Source organism: Canis lupus, chromosome 8 (genome assembly GCF_011100685.1).
Source record: "Canis lupus familiaris isolate Mischka breed German Shepherd chromosome 8, alternate assembly UU_Cfam_GSD_1.0, whole genome shotgun sequence".
Taxonomy (NCBI): Eukaryota; Metazoa; Chordata; class Mammalia; order Carnivora; family Canidae; genus Canis; species Canis lupus.
Window position 1 is genome coordinate 31,277,013 of NC_049229.1, and position 23,043 is coordinate 31,300,055.

The 23,043-nt window shown below is 43.4% G+C and overlaps 1 protein-coding gene across 1 annotated transcript; it reads left to right on the plus strand.

Annotated features, from left to right (window-relative positions):
* The first annotated feature begins 11,724 nt into the window (after window positions 1-11,724).
* Window positions 11,725-22,766, plus strand: LGALS3 (galectin 3). Its single transcript, NM_001197043.1, has 5 exons — window positions 11,725-11,747; window positions 13,438-13,872; window positions 16,375-16,463; window positions 19,298-19,463; window positions 22,465-22,766. Exons 1-5 carry the CDS (start codon window positions 11,730-11,732, stop codon window positions 22,618-22,620), a joined length of 864 nt encoding a protein of 287 aa, NP_001183972.1. The 5' UTR covers window positions 11,725-11,729; the 3' UTR covers window positions 22,621-22,766.
* The last annotated feature ends 277 nt before the right edge of the window (window positions 22,767-23,043 follow it).

The window sequence follows — 23,043 nt, forward strand, 5'->3', positions numbered from 1 at the left end:
ACATGGGCAGAGGGGGAAGCGGGCTCCATGCAGGGAGGCCAACACAGGACTCTAGGATCACACCTTGGGCTGAAGGCCAACGCTCAACCTAATCTTTAAGTTATGTTACAAAGCTAAAGGGATCAAAACAGTATGGTACTGGCACAAAAACAGACACATAGATTAATGAAATAGAATAGAAAACAGAAAAAAAAAAACCCCTTGCAATTATATGGTCAATTAATCTTCGACAAAGCAGGAAAGAATACCCAGTGGGAAAGAGAATAGCACTTTAACAAACGACATTGGGAAAACCGACAGCAACATACAAAAGAATGAAACTGGACCACGTTCTTACACCATATACCAAAATAAACTCAAAATGGATTAAAGACCTAAGTGTGAGACTTGAAACCATAAAGCTCCTAGAAGAGAACACAGGCAGTAACTTCTTTGAATTGGTTGTAGTAACTTCTTTATATATATGTATTCTGAGGAAATTGAAGCAAAAGCAAAAATAAACTATTGAGACTAATCAAAATAAAAAGCTTCTGCATAGCCAAAAAAACAATCAACAAAACTAAAAGGCAACCTACAGAATGGAAGAAGTTATGTCCAAATGACATATCTAATATAGAGTTAATATTCAAAATATATAAAGAATTTATAAAATTCAATGCCCCAAAAACAAATAATCCCATTAAAAAATGGGCAGAAGAATGAATAGACATTTTTCCAAAGAAGACATACAGATAGCTAAGAGACATGAAAAGATGTTCATCATTTATCAGGGAAATGCAAATCAAAACTACAATGTGATTTCACCTCACATCTGTCAGAATGGCTAAAATAAAAACCACAAGAAATAATAGGTATTGGTGAGGATTTGGAGAAAACGGGAACTGTCTTGCTTTATTGGTGGGAATACAAACTGGTGTAGCCACTCTGAAACACAGTGTAGAGGTTCCCCAAAAAGCTAAAATAACTACCCTATGATCCAGCAATCACACTACTGGCTAGTTACCCAAAGAATACAAAAACACAGGGACGCCTGGGTGGCTCAGCGGTTGAGCGTCTGCCTTTGGCTCAGGGTGTGATCCTGGAGTCCAGGGATCGAGTCCCTTATCGGGCTCCCTGCATGGAGCCTGCTTCTCCCTCTGCTTGTGTCTCTGCCTTCTCTGTGTGTGTGTGTCTCATGAATAAATAAATAAAATCTTAAAAAAATACAAAAACACAAATTAAAAGGGATACATGCACCCCAATGTTTATAGCAGCACTATTTACAATAGCCAAGATATGGCTGATGACTGGATAAAGAAGATGTGGTATATATACACAGTGGAATATTCAGCCATAAAAAAGCATGAAATCTTGCCATTTGCAATGACATGCATGGAGCTAGATGGTATCATATTAAGTGAAATAAGTCAGTCAAATACCATATGACAAATACCATATGAATTCCACTCATATGTGGAATTTAAGGAAAAAAACCCAAATGAACAAAGGGAAAAAAAGAGCGACAAACCATGAAACACACTTTAACTATACAGAACAATCTGATGGTTACCAGAGGGAAGGTGGGTGAGGGAAAGGGTAAAATAGAGGATAGAGATTAAGGAGTACACTTGTTGTGCTGAGCACAGGGTGATTAAAAAGAAAACAAAGAAAACTTGGAAAAAAAATAAAATGGAGGTAAAAATACCTTCCCCCATATGTATACCAAACTTAGTACAAGGCACATGATAAGTACTTAATGAATATTAGCTCTTATTATTCCTAACATTCTTTTGATATATGTATATACTATGAAATGTTCACCACAGTAAAATTAGTTAACACATTCACCACCACACATTACCATTTTTTTGTGTGTGAGAACATTTAAGGTTACTCTCTGTCAAATATGTGATATAGTATTGTTAATAATAGTCATCATGCTGTACATTAGGTTCCCAGAACTTATTTATCCTGTAACTGAACATTTTTACCCTTTGACCAACATCTCTCCATTTTCTCTCATATCCCCAGGCTCTGGTAAACATCATTCTACTCTGTTTCTATGAGTTCTTTTAGATTCCATATGATATTTGTCTTTCTCTGCTTGACTTATTTCACTTACCATAATACCCTGAAGGTACATCCATGTTGTTGCAAATAGCAGGATATCCTTCTTTCTCATGGCCTGGATTTTCCTCTGTGTGACTTTTTTTTTTTTTTTTAATCCATTCATCCATCAACAGACACTTAGGTTGTTTCCATGTCTTGGCTATTGTGAACAATGCTGCAGTAGACACAGGGATGCAGATATCTCTTCAAGATGTGATTTCATTTCCTTTAAATATATACCAAGAAGTAGGATTGCTAAGTCATATGGTAGTTCTATTTTTACTTTCTTGAGGAACCTCCATATCATTTTCCATAATGGCTATACCAATTTACATTCTCACCTACAGTACACAAAGGATTCCCTTGTTCACATCCTTGCCGACACCTCTTGTCTTTTTGATGATGGCCATTCTAACAGATGTGAAGTGATATCTTACTTTGGTTTGGAGTTGCATATCCCTGATGATTAGTGATGTTGAATGCCTTTTCTTTTTAAAAAGATTTTATTTATTTATTTATTCGAGAGATAGAGATTGAGATAGAGATAGAGATAGAGATAGATAGAGATAGAGATAGAGATAGAGATAGAGAGAGAGAGAGAGAGAGAGAGAGAGGCAGAGACACAGACAGAGGAGAAGCAGGCTCCATGCAGGGAGCCCCACGCGGACCGATCCCGCCTCCGGGATCACGCCCTGGGCTGAAGGCGGCGCTAAACCACTGAGCCACCCGGGCTGCCCTGAATGTCTTTTCATTACCTGTTGGTCATATGTCTTCTTTGGGAAAACGTCTATTCAGGTCTTTTGCCCATTGGTTGGATAAGATTATTTGGGTTTTTTTGCTATTAAGTTCTATGAGTTCCTTATATATTTTGGAGATTAAGTTCTGTTATCAGATACATAGTTCACAAATAGCTTCTCCCATTCCATAGGCTGTTTTTTAATTTGTTGATTATTTCTTTTGCGATGCAGCTTTTTAGTTTGATGTAGTCTCACTTGTTTATTTTTGTCTTTGGTGCTTGTACTTTGGAGTCATATCTGAAAAATTATTGCCAAGACCAATATCAAGGAGCTTTCGCCCTGTTTTCTTCTAGGAGTTTTATGTTTTGAGGTCTTACAATTAAGCCTTTGATCCACTGTGAGTTAATTTTTATGAGTGGATATCTGAACTTAAAAAAAATCCATCTTGGACATCCTTAACCATTTCACTCAGTGATTATCCACGGAAATGATACCATATAAATGCCTTCTCTCCTGCAAGAATCACTATTTGCTGTAAGAACATTTCTTAAAGGGCAGTTCCGGTGGCTCAGCGGTTTAGCGCCACCTTCAGTCCAGGGCCTGATCCTGGAGACCCGGGGTCGAGTCCCACATCAGGCTCCCAGCATGGAGCCTGCTTCCCCCTCTGCCTGTTTCTCTGCCTCTCTCTGTGTGTCTCTCATGAATAAATAGTCTTTAAAAAAATATATCTTAGAGTGGTAGCTTTATCCTATTTCTGCCTTTACCAAAGCCACTTTGTGTTTACCGGTTCCCGCCGTCCTTCATCAGGACTCTCCCCAGTCTCTGAGAAAACAAATAGGCATTCTAGGAAGGGATGCAGTGGGGAGCAAACAAGCAGAAACGATTTAGGGCTCTCGCACGGCAGCTCAGAAAGGGAACGAGTGCAAGGTCAGGAATATGGGGGCATCTCTCTCTCTCACCCAGCACCTCAGAAAACTGGACAGGGCCCTCCCAGTGACACAAGTCCCCAAGCACTTCTTGGGAACGCTTTGCTACCGGAGAGGGTTTAGGTAAAATAAATGCAGAAAGGACGAGAGGGCCTGCAATTCAAGCCGAAAACAAGCAAACTCGGTGAAAGCCAGCCAGCAAGCAAGACTCTGTAAAAAGAAGCGCACTGGGAAGCCTTCGCAGGCTCTCGGTCCCGGTGGAGGGAGGCACCAGGTGAATCTGGAGAGACGGCGGGGAACGTGGCCACACGCCAGGTCTCGGGCGGCCGCGGGACCGCGGCTGGGGGCTGCGGGGCTGCGGGGCTGCGGGGCTGCGGGGCTGCGTGGCTGCAGGTCGCCCCCCAGCGTCCCCCCGCCGCCCTCGGGGCCGGGAGCTTCTCAGCGGCGCCCGGGACCCGCCCGCCGGGTGTGCGCTGGGGCCTCGCCCGCGGGTAGGGGCCGGGCCGGGCCGGGCCGGGCCGGGGCGGGGGGGGGGGGGGGGGGGGGGGGAGACCCGCCCCCTAGAGGCGGGCGGGCCGGGCCTATTTGAGGCGCGGGGCCGCCGCCCCGTCAGGGATCGCGCCGCCTCCCCGAAGCCGTCCCCGAAGCCGTCCCCGCAGCGAGCGAACGAGCGCCGAGGCGTGGGGTGAGCTGCGGGGGCGCGGCGGGGGCGCGGCGGGGGGCGCGGCGGGGGGCACGGGGTGAGCGGCGGGGGGCGCGGGGGCACTGGGGGCGCAGGGGGCACGGGGGGCGCAGGGGGCGCGCGGGAGCACGGGGTGAGCGGCGGGGGCGCGGGGGCACTGGGGGCGCAGGGGGCACGGGGGGCGCAGGGGGCGCGCGGGAGCACGGGGTGAGCGGCGGGGGCGCGGGGGCACTGGGGGCGCAGGGGGCACGGGGGGCGCAGGGGGCGCGCGGGAGCACGGGGTGAGCGGCGGGGGCGCGGGGGGCACTGGGGGCGCAGGGGGCACGGGGGGCGCAGGGGGCGCGCGGGGAGCACGGGGTGAGCGGCGGGGGCGCGGGGGCACGGGGGGCGCAGGGGGCGCGCGGGAGCACGGGGTGAGCGGCGGGGGGCGCGCGGGGGTCACGGGGGCGCAAGGGGCACGGCGGGCGCGCGGGGGCCGCGGACCGAGCCTGCTGGCGGCCGGGCCCGGGGAGCGGGGGCCGGCGGTCTGCGGGGGCGGGGGGCGCGGAGGGACGGAGGTCGCTTGCGGGGCCCGCAGCCTGCGTCTCCCCAGAGAGCGGCGTGCGACTTCGGGAAAGTTGGCGGCGCGTTGCGGGACTCCCGTACCGGTCCTGGAGCGCGCGGGTGCGTCCGCCGGCGAGCGGGTGGCGGGGGCGCGCGCTCGGCCACCCCAGCGGCCCGCCGAGGCTTGGGATTCGGGAGGGGGTCCCCCGTCCCAGGGGCCTCCCGCGCGCCATGGCTGTGGGGACGCGCGGGAGCTCGGGTACCACGCCCGGCAGGGGCAGGGGCTGCGCCGCTCGCTGGGTGCTGATCCCACAGAAAGCGGTGATGCCCCAGGGCCTGGGTGGGCATGTGCATGGCCTGGCGAACACTGCACATCCTAAGCTTTTGCAAATCAGTGACTCATCCCTGCCATTGGCTAATGTGGGCATTAATGAACCCAGGTCTGCGCGGCGAGGACGCGTAGGGTGTGGCAGAAAGAGCAGAGCCCCAGCGGAGCCAGCTTTTAAAACCGATTTGGAGGTGCACTGTGAATTGTCAGGTGCTAAAATAAAAACACTGTAACGTGCGTGTCCTCTGAGGAGCAGCAGCGTAACGCCGGAGAGGCAGGGACTTCGGCTTCAGGCCCACCCTTCAAGTTAGTGGTTCCTATTCCAGATACTGTGGAATCTTTGTAAAGTGACTCCTGGGAGTTGGGTTGCTGAAGGCTGAACCACAGTGACCCAGTCGGTTTCCGGGATTCTGGGAAAGGAATGGAAGACAGGTCCTCGGTGACCTTTGGGGGATTGGAACTGCTTCCTAGATTCATAACGTTTGGGGGTTACACTTAGAATCAGCACCTCTTCCATGTTCTGGGGGAAAGTTTGATGATGGTCTTTGAATGTTTTGAGCTTTGAAGTGCTGGAAGGATGTCTCACCAGGTTACTTAAGGAATAGAAGAAGGGGAACACTGATAAATTGAGCCTGTTTTTTGCAGGGGTCTTTAATTAATGAAGCCTCACTATGCTACAAATATGCATAAATGTTTTTACTATAAAGACTTCAGTTACTGCTATATTGCTCTATATATCAGTTATTGCAGTGAGCTCAAAAGGCCAGTGTTCGTCTCACCTATATAGTTACCTATTTGTTTAGAACCTCATCAGCCAGACTCTAAATCTTAACTGCAACAGGCGCCTACACTCATGTATTATATGAGCATCTCATGTTGACCTTAGATACAGTTGACTTGTAAACTCAAGGTATTTGAGACTCATGGTAACTGATCTGAAACCTAGCCTCCCTTTCCTGTGATGGTTTGGGAAGGAGGCTCCCACCGAGGACAGCTGGGTTGACATTGGGTGTCTAGAGCCTGAACTGGGTAATTAAATTCTGAGTGCTAAGCCTGCCAGGGCAGTGCTTGCTGTAAACTTCCAATTTGCTGCTGACTAAGTATCATGTGTTCTTTCTCTCTTGACTGATGTTCAGCTTTTCCATAGGGGGAAAAAATCAGTAACTGAGAGGCACCGAGTAACTTTACCTTCCTTGATGCTGAGGAACTATGATAAGAAGGAAATCCTAGTAAAAGACCAGTTTCCTTTGTTCCAACTCAGCATCACTGAATTTGGCTTTGGAAAGTACTTTCCTCACGCCCTGCTCCTTTTTTCAGCAAGAGCAGGAAGTAGACTGCCTCTCCTGTGGTCTTTGGAGAGGAGGTGTGGGCAGTGCCTTGGGGTTCTGAGGAAATACATTCGTGATCTACTTCTCTTTCAGCTTGTATAAAGGTCAGGGCCCTGTGTGAGCAGAAATTTCAGAAGTGCTCCCAGGAACCCTGGCTACTGGACTAATTGCTAGGTGGATCTAGAATAGCAGAGTACAGTAAATAGCCCCTCTTTATTAGAGGGAAAAGCTACAATTAACAGCCAATTAAAATGATCTACATTCTGACTCATGTTTAAATTCTTTATTCCAAAGCAACATTGAACTACTTTCTGTAGGTTTTTCCAAATGTGAAGACTTACATAGTATTTCCTCATGTTTTGTTTGTTTTGTTTTGCTTTAATGTAGGGTTTCTTTCCCGGTGCTTCTAAATTTTCCGCTGCTGGGAATGGCAGGATGGAGTTCATGTATGTGTAGTATCTATAGGGTGAGAAGATTTTTTTTTACATTTGATTGTGTCTCTATATAAATAGTTCATCTAAAAGAAAGAGACAGAGGGACAGAGAGACAGAAAGAGAGAGGAAATTTCCAGGCAAGTAAGAAAGATATTTATCTAAATAGTTTTTTTTTTTTTTTTAAGTTCTAAGGTTGCTAACCTTTATTTCAAAAAAGCATTGGTTATAACCTTTTTTGAAAAACAGATACAGATCTGATGGTAGAGAATAAACATTTTGAAACAGTGCGTATCCAATTTTTGGAGAAGTACACTTTATTGGTTTAAATGTGGTTATAATTAGCAAAGTGACTGTGCAAAATGGCATCATTATATTCAATACTGTGTGTATCAAAGCTCACTGAATGAGTCACTCAGCTAGTTTTCTGACAAAAACATGGTTTCTTTTTTTAATTTGTTTACAATTTCAACATGTTATGTAGTTCTGAATGAATAGGCCAGAGAATTAATTTCTAAGTGAAGTAATTAACACTTTTAAAGGATGATACTTTAAAATTTCAAAGAGTGAGGTTTGACATTCAGTATAAAATGAACCTGAATTATGAGTGAGGATGCTTGGACCCTGGTTGTTGGCCTGCCAAGAACAGAATGACTTTGGGCCACCTCTCTGAGCCTCAGTTTCCTTACACCTATTTTTTTTTTAAAGATTTTATATATTTATTCATAGACACAGAGAGAGAGAGGCAGAGACACAGGCAGAGGGAGAAGCAGGCTCCATGCAGGGAGCCCGATGTGGGACTCGATCCCGAGTCTCCAGGATCACACCCCAGGCTGCAGGCGGCACCAAACCGCTGCGCCACCAGGGTTGCCCAGTTTCCTTACATCTAGAATGGGAATATTAACTTTCCCCTGAAAATCTTATAAGATTATTATCAGAATGAAAATAGGGAAAGTATGGAAAAGTGCTTTATAAGCTGAAAAGCACCACATTAATGCAGGGTGTCATTATTCTAATGAGCTTGTCTAATGTATCACAGCATGATACAAACTGTCAACCAAGGCTTTATATGAAACACAGTGGAAAGAAAGTGGAATCTGCTTTGTTTCTCAAATTGTTTTAGTTGGAGCTGAAAATAAGTTGAATATGCTTGAGCAGAGACTTTAAGAAGAAATGTTACGTTTTGGAAATGCTGCTTTAGTTTCTAGTTGTAATCAGCCTTTAAACACATTTTAGTTTGATTGGAGTTATGTTAATATGACACCTTATTAGGCCAATGGTACAGATTTAGCTAGTTTTAACTATTGAAACTAACTTTTTGGTTTTTATTGACCTTGTATCTCCACTTCTATAGGGATACACATGTTAATCAGCCTAGACAGGTGTATCTCAACCAGGCACAACTTTGCCCTTTAGCCTCAGCTTCCAAGATGTGTGGCAATGTCTGAAGACATTTTTGGTTGTCATAATTGGGAGGTGGGGTATTGTGCTACTAGCACCTTATATATTGAAGCCATAGATGCTAGTTGGAGACATTTCCAACTCCGACAAAGAATCCAACCTGAAATGTCAGTGGTGCTGAGGTTGGGAAAAAGCCTTTACAGAATAGGAATATCTAAGAGAAGCCAAAAAACACTTATGAAGTTGTAAGTCTGGGTCTTTATTTATTTACTTATTTATTTATTTTAGTCTGGGTCTTTAGTATGTTATGCAGGAATGGAAGAAGTTTGTGTAATCAAACGAACTGAACTTTCTGCCCATCGTGAAGTTCAAGATTGTTTCCTTCCAGCATCCAAAATAAGAGAGGCTTTGTTTTCTTAAGAAGCGTCCTTTCTGGGTGCTCCTGGGTGGCTCAGTCAGTTAAGCATCTGTCTTCAGCTCAGGTCATGATTCTGGGCATCCTGGGATCAGGCCCCACATCAGGCTCTCTGCTCAACAGGGAGTGTGCTTCGCTCTCTCCCTCTCACCCTCTTCCTGCTCGTGTTCTCTCTCTCTTTCTTGTTCTCTTTTTAAAATAAATAAATATCTTTTTAAAAAGATTTTATTTATTTATTCATCAAAGAGAGAGAGAGAGGCAGAGACACAGGCAGAGGGAGAAGCAGACTCCATGCCAGGAGCCCGACGTGGGACTCGATCCCAGGTCTTCAGGATCACACCCCAAGCTGAAGGCGGCGCTAAACTGCTGAGCCACCAGGGCTGCCCATAAATATCTTTTATTTATTTATTTATTTTTAATTTATTTTATTTTATTTATTTATGATAGTCATACAGAGAGAAAGAGAGAGAGGCAGAGACACAGGCAGAGGGAGAAGCAGGCTCCATGCACCGGGAGCCTGATGTGGAATTCGATCCCGGGTTTCCAGGATCGCGCCCTGGGCCAAAGGCAGGCGCCAAACCGCTGTGCCACCCAGGGATCCCCATAAATATCTTTTAGAAGGAAGGAAGGAAGGAAGGAAGGAAGGAAGGAAGGAAGGAAGGAAGGAAGAAAGGAAAGGAAAAAGGAAAGGAAAAAGGAAAGGAAAAAGGAAAGGAAAAAGGAAAGGAAAAAGGAAAGGAGAAAAAAAAAGAAAAGAAAAGTCCTTTCTGGGGCACCTGGCTGGCTCAGTCCGTAGAACATGCAACTCTTGATCTCAGGATTGTGAGTTTGAACCCCATGTTGGGTGTAGAGATTACTTAAAATCTTAAAAGAAAAAAAAGACTTCCTTTCTTTTCCTTTTCTGTAATAACACTTGTCTCAAGTTCCTCCTGTGGTGGCTGCACACTTTTCTAAGCAGCAGTAGCCTTTTGGGGAAGGAAACCCAAGTGGAGAAGCAGGTGACTTCTGCTTTAAAAGATTAAATGCTGGGGATCCCTGGGTGGCTCAGCAGTTTAGCGTCGCCTTCAGCCTAGGGCGTGATCCTGGAGTCCCGGGATTGAGTCCCTGTCGGGCTCCCTGCATGGAGCCTGCTTCTCCCTCTGCCTGTGTCTCTGCCTCTCTCTCTCTCTCTCTCTCTCTCTGTGTGTCTATCATGAATAAATAAATAAAAAATCTTAAAAAGAAAAAGCTTAAATGCTACAGGAAATACATGAATGTAAGCCCTGGGAGAGTCACTGTGACTTCCTACTCAAATTGCTAGCAGTTTCCCACATTTGAAGATGGATGATATGGTGATACCATAAACTGCTTCCAAATATGTTTGAGAATGTCCAGATTTTAAAAAGAGATGTGCAAAAAAACTTAGAAGGTAATATTCAACTGTGACATAAATAGCAGAGTATGATAAACTATCTGATATGTACAAATGGAGGACATTCAGTCCTAGGAGGACATTAAGTTGTTAAGTCTTTTTTTTTTTTTTTTTTTTTTTTTTACCAAAAAGTCTGATATTTTAACTGTTTAGGACCTATCAATTATTATTCTTTAGGGGTAATGTCATTTCTTAAAATAATTTAGTACATATCACAGTGGGCAACTCAAGGGAAAAGAGATTCTGATTGTTTAAGATCTAGATCACTTTGGCCATAGTTCAGGTGATCCTGACTCAAGAAAACTCACCCAGGCCTTAGGAGTCCAAAGCTTCCCTCTTCCCCTCACTGCCAGAGCACCTGCAGTGGGAGCAGGTATAAAACATCTTAAATGGTTAGAGACTTGGCATAGGGAGAGGAACAGGAGAAAGCAGGAAGGTTGTGTCAAGGCTACCCCTCGAGTCAGCTCTGGGCAAAGCCAACTCTTTTTGGTTAGCATCCTACCCAAAAATATTTTACTCTACATTGCCTGACTTCTTTTCTTTTCACCCTAGTTTGTTATACTGCCTGAGTTTCGTTTGGAGTAACAAATATCATGAATTAAAAAAAAGAAGTATTCTGTACCTGCCTTTTTTTTCTTCATTGCTCCACATCCGGATCTCACCTCTCCTTTAAGGCTTAGTTCAAACAATACCACCTCTTCCCATTTTAGAAGTCATAGTTCTAGTTGCGATGCCCCATCACACAGTCTGGCTCACAGCATTGATCCCTCGTGATTCCTGATGGCCCGTGAGCCCTTTGACCATACAGATCTTGGCCTATCTGTCTTTGGACCCAAGCAAGAGCATGGTGCCTGGCCCAGACCAGACATAAATACGTGCAAATGAAGGAATAAATCATTGGTAGCAACTCCATCTGGGGCATTGGTTTTCAAATCTCAGTAGGAATCTGTCAACTCTGCTTTCCTCCTAAAACCCAGAAGAGGGCATGGGGTTGATCTTGGGAGTGGGAGGGAAGGTGGGTGATATTAAGAGGCTCAACTCTTTGTAAGAGGTGGTGGAAAAAGCACCCAGGAAGAAAGGTGAGGAGGACCACAGATGAACCAGGACTGTTTCTGTCCTTACCAAAGAAAGGGGCAGGACATTTGCTTCCTCGTTCCTTCAGAACATAGGTTGGTCTGATTAGACTTGAGAATTACGAGTTAAATAGGGCTTGGTGATCTAGCTGGAGTGCATCCCTGCTAGAGCTTTTTTTTTTCCTTGTAGTTCCACACTATTGATTTAGGTGTATTTGGGGAATATACTGGCTTGGTTTAGACGAATGCCTGTAGATAATCTAGAACTGCCCAATGTACTGTGTGTGATGTTATATTAATATGGAAACTGGTGAAATTGTCTAGGATCAAATGATAACCTATCTTTTTTCCCCCCTTTTCAGGAAAATGGCAGACAGTTTTTCAGTAAGTGTTTTATGTCTGTTTTCTTACTGTAATATCCATTCCACGTAGGTTGAGGGCTTTCTTTACCATCAGACATTCGCTTCTAATTCTCTCACCATGTGGCTTCCTCTGGCCTTAACTGTCCAATGAGGGCTGGTTAGCTCAAGTCTTGTTTTTCCAGCAATAGGTTCAGGAAGAAAGCCAGGGAGATTGATGCCTGGGACTCACTAACCATAACTCCTTTACTAAAAAGCCTGCGATAGAAACAGTTTGACTTCATGGGCAGAAGCTGAGAAATAATATGAGCAAAGGGAAGGATGGTGCAATGGTGCTGTCTCAGCATCCTGATTTCTACGATTTTTCTTTTCATGTCAGTTAGAGATGATGTACTTTTACATAGAGGAAGGCTAGCTCCTGACTTTGGCAGGTTACAAAAGGCAACCCTCCATGATCCGAGATGATGGGAAGAAAGAATAAAGGGATGCAGGAGAGGCCACAGCTGCCCGGATGCCCCATGAGGCAAAAAGGACAGGGGAGCTACCCAGGCTTCTCTCTTCTTCCTATTCTTTAATTTCTGGCCGATGCTTCTCCTTAGCCAGACTCATCTGGAAGCCTTTAAACACCATCTTCAGGGGTCAGTTCCCCTGTGATCAGCCCAGGGCAAGGAGAGGGATGGATTTGACCAGCACATTACCACATTGGGAATGTGGCAGGACTGACTCTGCTGTCAGACATGGAACTCATTGAACTATGAGAACTCAAGCCCATCATTCTGACCACCTACTGTAGGGCTTCTCTTCATCTGAACCATGTAGTTGTTTGACTAAATAATCATCAAAACACAGATAAAGCAAGTACCTGCTTATATCAGAAACCACTGTGCATGGCCGTGTACCTATTGTGGCTGCCAGGGACAGTCTTGTGGTTCTGCTAGAGATTGGAAATGGGACTGGAAGCCCTTTGAGAGCTGCTAAGAAGGGGACCACACCTCTTAGAAATCCTTCTCTGGAATGGTCTTGTGAAACTGGTATGGAGGCTTCTATTAAGCCATCCTTGTTCTTTCCAAGGAAAAGCCTTATACCATTGGATAGTTGTATGAACTTTACCATGTAGTTCATATGTTGACACTATACGGCCAAGAAAATATGGCAATCGCTATTAGAATTATAGTGCATCAAAAAAACACATTCTTTATGGAAAGACAATTCATGTTAAGAACTATAAATTGCTTTGCTTTGTTTTCCATTTTCTATATGGCTCTCCTCATCCCCATACAAACAGTAATTAATCTGGAATCCCACTTAATGGCATGATCTGTCTTTAAAAAAAAACAACTTAAAAATTTTAAACTAGTTTTAGATTTATAAAAAAATTGCATAGATAGTACAAAGAGTTCCCATTTACCCTATGTCCACTTCCCTCTAATATTAATGTCTTACATTAGTATGGTACATTTTTTACTATTAATAAACCAGTACTGATACATTATTACTAAAAAAGAAAAAGAAAGTGATGAAGCATATATAACCCCAAAGTCTAATTTTAGTCTTATGAACTGCAAACTGTTTAATAGGCAGGAAAATTTTGTTGATGTGAATTTCATACCCTTACTGTATCCCTCTACTTCTTAGATCCCATATTCCTGTTTTCCTGAAAGTTCTGTTTTTGTGAATGTTTTTCATCCTGTAATTATTGATATCTTTCTGTCTAGCTTAATGATGCTTTATCTGGGTCTGGAAACCCAAACCCTCAAGGATGGCCTGGTCCATGGGGAAACCAGCCTGCTGGAGCAGGGGGCTACCCAGGGGCCTCCTATCCTGGTGCCTACCCTGGCCAGGCACCTCCCGGCGGCTACCCTGGCCAGGCACCTCCCGGCGGCTACCCTGGCCAGGCACCACCCGGCGGCTACCCTGGCCAGGCACCTCCCGGTGGCTACCCTGGCCAGGCACCTCCCGGCGGCTACCCTGGCCAGGCGCCTCCTGGCACCTACCCTGGCCCCACAGCACCTGCTTATCCTGGCCCAACAGCACCAGGAACCCAACCCGGGCAACCGAGTGGGCCTGGGGCCTACCCGCCTCCTGGACAACCAAGCGCTCCGGGAGCCTACCCTGCGGCTGGTCCCTTTGGCATCCCTGCTGGACCACTGGTAAGATGGAACTAGCCATTTCATATACTTGAGTGTGATCAGGACAAAGCTAATGACGAACGAACAGAACAATTTTCTCAAGTCGGTGCCATTACTTTGCTGTGCTCTGGCTGGGAGCTGGCTCTGAGCACCAACCTGCAAAGGGCTTCAGAGAGACCTGAAGCTTTAAACTCTCTGCATAGAGCCACTTTTCAAGGACCAACCATGGTGTATGTCAGCCCATTAGAAAAACTCATTGTTTGTATTGAGATTAGTATGTGTACTATTAGTATGAAGAGAAGTCAGTGTATCTTTTCAAGACATCTGTAAGGCAGGTTTAATATAAATGAAGTTAAGATCATAGTAATGAGGGTACATTTTAGTTAATATTATCAATAAACAGTACATAACTCATACCAGCAGTGTGCTTCTACATGGGTGATATCCTTTAACCCCATAACTGCCCTGAAAGATACTGTTATTAGTCCTACTTTTACACATGAGGAAATGAGACAGTAGAGAATTAGTTACACAATTTGTCTAGGCTCATAGAGGGAATGTGTAGGGAAACCAAGGTAATATGGTTTTGAAAAAACCTTCTAGAGATAATTTTGTGATTTTAGGATTGAATTTTCATTTGTATTAAAACCCATTTTAGTATATGAATTCTAAGTATAAAACCTAACTCTGTGGAGACCCTAGACACATCTCAAAAATAGATCCTTCACTTCCAGATGTATAATCTAGTTGGGAGATAACATATAGATGTTGGGAAAGCATTTAGTAGCAGTGTGGGATCAGACCCTCTCAGGACCATGTGGACGTTGGCATAGGTAGCATCTGACCTGCCTTTAGGTCTGCCTAGAGGAGAGTACAGAGAAGGCGTTGGGTGCATGGGCAGCATTGAGCAGGCCTTGGTTGACCACAGGTAGTCTTTTGTAGACAGATGGGGACATGGAAGCTGTGAAAAGGAAGAGGCAGATGTGAGAGGGGTTGCAGAGAAAGAACCCCAGGAACTAGTTGTTAGGTCTTAGTCAGGGATGACTGGGTTTTCAAGGCCAGACAATTAGAGCAGCAGCTAAGGGTCAGCCCGAACCAGGAACTCAGGAAGGAGATCTGTTGGGGCATGGGGAGGAAGAAACAAACTCCAGTTCACACCTGTTGGACTTGAAGCATCTGTAGGAAATGCAAATAGGAGGAAGTATAGGTCTAGAGAGAAAAGACTTGGCTGGTGGTTGAACTGGGGTTGGGGGGGCTGGGGTAAGAAATTATGAAGGGAAAAGAGAAAAGGCCAAAGGGAGTTTGGGAATATTTACAGCACCTTGAACATAGATGGTTAATAAATTTTTGTGGAAGAACTAGGGAATGTATTAGATGAAGAGTGTTCTTCATTCCAGAAATTTTTAGGATCTGCCACACTCAAAGCACCCTGTTGATTCCATGTAAGTAGAGCTTATGAGAACTCACAAGTCCCCAGATGTGACACAATGCCTGCTCTCAGGGAGCAAATGACCATGATGAAGTACGTTATGTGACAGGGTTCTTAAGAGGGGCACAAGGATGTATAACTAAAACTGATATGATTATATCTCAGTAAAAGTAATTTTTAAAAAAGAAAAGTGGCACAAAAATGTTAATGTTGATTGCAAGGGCAAGCCTAAGCCTTTCCAAAAAATAGTCCACGTGAATGAATCATAGATTAGGATGGCCTTACTAGTGAGAGATACAGTGCTCCAAAAGGGAATATGTTCTGTCTTTGGCACCAATTAACTGATGGCTCTATTCCTTTTTTTTTTTTTTTAAAGATTTATTTATTTATTTAGTCAATCGGAGAAGGACAATCATCATATGATTTCACTCATACATGGAATATAAGAAATAGTGAAAGAGATTATAAGGGAAAGAGGGGAACTGAGTGGGAAAAATGAGAGAGGGAGACAAACCATGAGAGACCCCTAACTCTGGGAAACAAAGGGTTGCAGAAGGGGAGGTGGGTCGGGGGATGGGGTAACTGGGTGATGAGCATTCAGGAGGGCACTTGATGAGGTGAGCACTGGGTGTTATACTATATGTTGGCAAATCGAGCTTAAATAAAAACAAAGGTAAAAAATAAAATAAAATTATTTATTTATTTATTTATTTGAGAGAGAAAGAGAGAGAGAGAGAGAGAGAAAGAGAGAGAGAGAGACACCAAGCCAAGGGAGAGGCAGAGGGAGAGGAAGAAGCTCCCTGCTCAGTGGGGAGCCTGACAAGAGACTATCCCAGGACCCTGGGATCATGACCTGAGCCAAAGGCAGACACTTAACTGAGCCACCCAGGAGCCCCCTGATGGTTTTATTCATGATTATTACTTACTTGTACATGTAGGAAGCCTTATCCCTTCAGGCCTTGGGCAGGGTGGCCTGAGAATCTGGAAAAATGGCTTAAATTAGGGTTATGTGTTAGTCACATTAGCAAAATATTTTCCTTTCTTTCCCCAAGAACACATGACTCTATTGATACATGTATGTTTTTTATTCCCAGACTGTGCCTTATGACCTACCTTTGCCTGGAGGAGTCAAGCCTCGCATGCTGATAACAATTCTGGGCACAGTAAGGCCCAGTGCAAACAGGTAAAGAGCAAAATTAGCAACTCTAACATATTTGTCAATTGGTTTTTGAATAAAGGATGATCTGTTTCAAATTTTAATAAAATTTTTAAAATTTTACATTGAGAATTCTATATCACAGAATGGGATTATCTCATAAATCATGTGTGTGTTCCCACCAAGAGGACAAAATGTCCCTCACTTAAATCTTGTTTTTTCTCCCAGAACTACAATGGAACAGTTCTACTTTTTTTTTTTTTTTAAGATTTTATTTATTAATTTGAGAGAGCAAGCACAAGCATGAGCAGGGGGAGGGGCAGAAGGAGAAGCAGACTTCTCGCTGAGCAGGGAGCTCTACTTCGATCTGGAGCTGAAGGCAGATGCTTAACTGACTGACCCACCCAGGCACCCCCAAAAAGTTTTACTTTGTGGGGATAAAGGGAAAGAGCAGACAACCCATTCAGAAAAACCTAAGTTATTCCTGGCAGTGAGAGCCTTAGAATTTAAGGGAAGTACAGTCTTATGTAATGTAATACTTGGCCATCTCTCTACCGCTGAGCCATGTATTGTCTAAAAAACCAAGCATGCGTTTTATATCTAGATACCCATTAAAGATTAGGGTCAAAAACACAAAGATTGCACTGGATGTAATTTTGAGTTCATCTGAGAGCTTACACATCATACCTCTCTCCCCTCATATTTGGACAGATCACCCTGCAGCCATGCAGGTCCCAGTGCAGTCTTAGTGGGCTTGACTGTCCTTTCTGCCTTCCTCCTGGGCACAAAGCAGAGTCATAGATTCCCAAGCTGTCAGCCAGGTCTACAGATGTTAAGTGGCAGGATGGTGGAACCCCAGTCTTCTGAGTAGACACTACTTATGTAAAGATTTGAAAAGGGGCGCCTGAGTGGCTCAGCGGTTAAGTGCATCTGCCTTCAGCTCAGGGCATGATCCTGGAGTTTGGGATCGAGTCCCACATCAGGTTCCCTGCATGGAGCCTGCTTCTCTCTCTGCCTGTGTCTCTGCCTCTCTCTTTCTGTGTTTCTCATAAATAAATAAATAAAATCTTTAAAAAAAAAAAAAAGATTTGAAAAGACCCTACAAGTTAAAGACTGCTTCAAAAGAAGTCAACTTTGGGTATTGGGACTGGTTTTGATGGAGGTGAGCTAGGATGGAGTAAGCCCCTGAGCTCATCTAGGAAAATCCATACTGATTTATGGCTGCCCTGGGATGCCTGGCTGTGGTTATCACCACTGCTTGTATTTACATGTAATACAAGCAGGTTAAGGATACCCTGAAGACATCCAGGATGCCTGTCCTGAGGTGGTAGTACCATTAAAGCTCCTGCAGCCATAAATTGATCTGTGTTTCTGGGTCTTACCGACAGTGCACAAAAGGTACAAGTTCAAGCTATGTACACAGGTACACAGGATTCTTATGAATCGATAAACAACTTTGTGTCTTTCACTTTGCTCCTCGTGGATCCGTGGGAACCCCCTTTTCTGTTACCAGGAAATGGACTCAGCCTCTGATATAATCATTTTACATCCAGCCAGCCTTCTCTGGTTCTGGTTGGTAGCCAGGACCCTAAGCCCTCTCTTCTTTCCACACAGCCTGTACAGCTTCTCTCTAAACACAGTACTTACCTGCACGATAAAGCTGGCCTCACAGCCAGTTACAATGTCCTTATCCATCTTGCTTCCCCAAATAACACAGAACCCAGCACATCTGATCCTATGCATTCAGCACTTACGATTTGTACTCCTTCCTCAGCCACTATCACACAGATCCACACTGGATGTTTGTCTCATTCAGGGTTTTTGCACTAAAACCTTAGCCCCAGTAATACTAGAGATGCACACAGACTGTGGCAGATTAATATTAATTTTGGTAGAAATGGTTAAGATGGTAGTAAACTGAAAAAACAGTTGCTTCATTCTGCAAAATTTATGTGATGAGTTACATGAAGAAAAGAATGCTTAAGGTGGTAGAGATGGCAAGGTCTTCCTTTTCACTGTAGAGAAAATATAGCTGTCGGATTTTTTTAAAGTCAAATACAAATGCCATTGCCATCTGATTATATTGATCCTCTCCCTGTGCATTCAGTCGTTGAAAGACATTTGTGGTTGTATGTGTGTTACTGGGGAAATGAAAATGCCCAAGAAATCATTGTTAATAGGTTGAGTGTAGACCTTTTTAAAACGAGAGCACCTGCTGATTCTGACATTAGTGCTCCAGGGAGCAGACTTTGAGAAGCTGAGGGTAGGGTTAATTCTTGAACAGTCTGAGGACTTGTGTTTGCATTAACATCCAAGGAGAAGGAACAAGGTCAAAAAGTTAAGCCAGCACTTCCATTAATTCCACTTCCCATCTTGGAATGTTTAACACATTTATCTCTCCATGACTTCACAACTTAGCAACAGGATTCTGAACATTATGTTCTCTCATTCTTGGTATTTTAGGACTAAGTTTTTGGTTAACTAGAAGGAAGCCAGGTATTTGATAGGTATTAAAAGTAACTGGCAGGGCAGGAAAGAGGTAACCATTATGATTTGAAGAGTTTTCATATTAGGCAGTAAAGAGGGAATGACAGCTAAATGGAATGATGTGACCAAAGACAAGGAGGCAAAAAAAGTGAACACGTACTGCCTTGCATACTTTCCAATACTACAAGGGCGCATCAAACAGTGGCTTCGTTTACTTTCCAGTTTGAAGCCATACTCTGGTTTATTTGCTTCCCTTTAGAAAATGTTGTGTATTTTATAAAATGATTTGATCTTTAGAAAATGATGAATTCTTCCTTTGATACAAATGTACAACTTGAATCATTTTACTAACTCTGGTCTTTGGTTTAAAACAGACTTGCTCTAGATTTCAAGAGAGGGAATGATGTTGCCTTCCACTTTAACCCACGCTTCAATGAAGACAACAAGAGAGTCATTGTTTGCAATACCAAGCTGGATAATATCTGGGGAAAGGAAGAAAGGCAGGCAGCTTTTCCATTCGAAAGTGGTAAACCATTCAAAGTAAGTTATTGCTGGGCAACTCTCTTGGGTCCCCTCCCTCTTTGGGAGCTTTATACTGTCGCTCAATAAACTTTGCTGCCCACCAAAAAAACCCAAAATCAAAACAAATTAAAAAAAACAAAGTAAGTTATTGCTACTATTATATATTGATAATATATATTTCTCATGGGGAATCACTCTACAACCACGATGCACTTGAAATGAATTTTTATCAGCTATCCTGGGACACCTAGCCAGTACCTCTGCTCCTCATCCTGAGGGACCAGGCTCAACAGGACTGGCACACTCTCTAGCTCCATGTCGGCATTTCACCATTGTCCCTGTTACTACACCTTTTGAGTTTTTAAAGCTTTTCTGAAAATGAGAAAAATAGCATCTTTAATAAAAAAGGAAGAAGGGGGCACCTGTGTGGCTTAATTGGTTAACTGACTCTTGATCTCTGCTCAGGTCTTAATCTCAGGGTCATTAGTTCCAGCTCCATGTTGGGCTCCACACTGGACTTGGAGCTTACTGAAAAAATGAAAAAAAAGGCAGAAAGTCTTGATGGTACAGTTGGGCTGAGACTCATGCAGCGTAGCTGGCATGGCAATCAAAACTAATTTTTTTAAATTCTGAAATTAATGTTTGTTTTATTAAAAAGAAATTTTACAGATTTTCAAATTAGAAAACCTCCAAAAAAAAGAAAAAAAAAAAAAAAGAAAACCTCCATCTTTTCCCCTTTCTCCCAACCTCACAAGGGTTGCAACTTGGTTAATATCCTTCCAGTATTTTCTATGACATACAACGCTATTTATTTTAAAAACTTTATTTATTGGGCAGCCCAGGTGGCTCAGCGGTTTAGTGCCGCCTTCAGCTCAGGGCGTGATCCTGGAGACCCGGGATCAAGTCCTACTTCGGGCTCCCTGCATGAGCCTGCTTCTCCCTCTGCTTGTGTCTCTGCCTCTCTCTCTCTCTCTCTCTCTCTCCCCTCTCTGTGTTTTTCATGAATAAATAAAATCTTAAAAAAAAAACTTTATTAAGTAATCTCTACCCCTGAACTCATGACTCTGAGGTGGTTATGTTGACAGTAGAGTGGCCAATAAAACAACTAGACTATAAGTTCCTCAAAGGCAGGGACTAGGGATCCCTGGGTGGCTCAGCAGTTTAGTGCCACCTTCAGCCCAGGGCGTGATCCTGGAGTCCGGGAATCGAGTCCCATGTCAGGATCCCTGCATGGACCCTGCTTCTCCCTCTGCCTGTGTCTCTGCCTCTCTCTGTGTGTCTCTCACGAATAAATAAAATCTTAAAAAAAAAAAAAGGCAGGGACTAATAGGGACCATGTTCTATATTTGGTGGACATCTCTTCATATTAGAACATCATTATTTAATAACATTTCATTGCTTAGATATGTGCTTATTCTATGAGTGCCCTATGGATGATAATTTGGAACATGGAAATATTCCAAATAAATGAAACCTGGAAAAATTTATTTTGCTAAAACAGTATAATATTGGTCCTTATAAATCTTTGCTTCCTAGAAGTTTATTCCAAGAACATACATAATTTTTTAGAAAGATTTTATTTATTTATTTGAGACAGAGAGAGAGAGAAGCACAAGCAGGGGACAGGGGAGGGGCAGGAGAGGAAGCCCGACACGGGGCATCATCCCAGGACTCCGAGATTGTACCTGAGCTGAAGGCAGCCGCTTAACCGACAGGACCACCCAGGTGCCCAAGAATGTACATATCTAAAATTTAGATAAGATATTGCCAAAGTGCTGCTTTCAAAAGGCTGTAAGGATAAACATGTTCACTACTATTGGAAGAGTGTTTCCCCTACTCTTGCCCCAACTGGTTATTATCAATTCTCACAACATATGCCACCCTCTTAGAGAATTTCTACTTCAGTATTTTTCATTTATTTATTGAAGTATAGCTGACAAAATTACATTAGTTTCAGGTGTACAACATAGTGATCAACATCTCTATATGCTATGCTGTGCTTACAAGTGTAGCTACCATCTGTCACCATACAACACTATTACAGTACCACTGACTGTATTCCCTATGCTGTACCTTGTACCCCATGACTCACTCATCCCATAACTGGAAACCTGTACCTCCCACTCCCCTTCAACCATCTTGCCTGTCCTTGTAGGTACCCCTCTCCTCTGGCAACCATCAGTTTGTTTTTTGTATTCATGGGTCTGTTTCTGCTTTTTGTGCATTTATTTCTTCCTTTGATTTTTTAGATTCCACATGTAAGTAAAATCATGGTATTTGTCCTCTGTCTGACTTATTTTATTTAGCATAATATCACCTAGGTCTATCTATGGTATCACAAATGGCAAGATCTCATTCTTTCTTATGGCCAAGAAATATTCCATTGCATATATTATATAACACATATTATATAATATATACAGATAGATCGATCTCACATCTTCATCTATTCATCTATGGATCCATACTTACATTGCTTCCGTATCTTGGCTATTATAAACAATGCTGCAGTAAACATAGGGGTGCATTTATCTTCTCAAACTAGTGTTTTCATTTTCTTTGGGTAAATATGCAATAGTGGACTTACTGAATCATAATAGTATTTCTATCTTTAATTTTTTGAGGAACCTCCATACTATTTTCCACAGTGGCTGCACCAATTTACATTCCCACTAACAGTGCATGAATGCTCCTTTTTCTCCATATCCTCGCTAGCACTTGGTGTGTTTATTTTTTACTTTTAGGTGTTGGCCATACAAAAACTTTGTTTTTGTGTAGATACATTATTAATCTTTACCTTTATAGCTTTACCTTATCTTTATCATCTTTTTTTTATTTTATTTTGCTTGAATCTTTGGATAATCTGTGGAATTTATTTTTGCTGTAAAGTTCCTTTTTTGGACTTCAGTCAGTTCCACGGATGATCAGAAAGATGAAACGTGGGACATTCTGAGCTTAGGCCAGACTGGTCTTGAAATTAATGAGCATTTCTAACAGTTTTGTGTATGTGCCATTTCAGATACAAGTGCTGGTTGAATCTGACCACTTCAAGGTTGCGGTCAATGATGCCCATTTGTTGCAGTACAATCATCGGATGAAAAATCTCCCGGAAATCAGCAAACTGGGAATTTCTGGTGACATAGATCTCACCAGTGCTTCATATGCTATGATATAATCTTAAAGGAGAAGATTTAAAAAAAAGAGAATTGAATATTCATTTAAACTTACACATGTAAACTTCATGTTTCGACTGAAAAATTTTACCTTTATTCATCACTATCCTTCTTGTAAATCATCCATTTAATAAACATTCTAAGAGTTCCCTGTCTTTATGTGCCATTTAATTGGGGCAATTTATTCTTGATAAAGCACAATGGACTCAGTGGAAAAGGAATATGTAGCAATATTAATATCACATTAGAGTCTCCCAGAGTTTTCTATACTTACTAAAACATTTAAAGAAAATATTTTAGGGATGCCTGGGTGGCTTAGTGGTTGAGCATCTGCCTTCGGCCCAGGACGTGATCCGCCAGATCAAGTCCCACATCGGGCTCCCTGCATGGATGGAGCCTGCTTCTCCCTCTGCCTATGTCTCTGC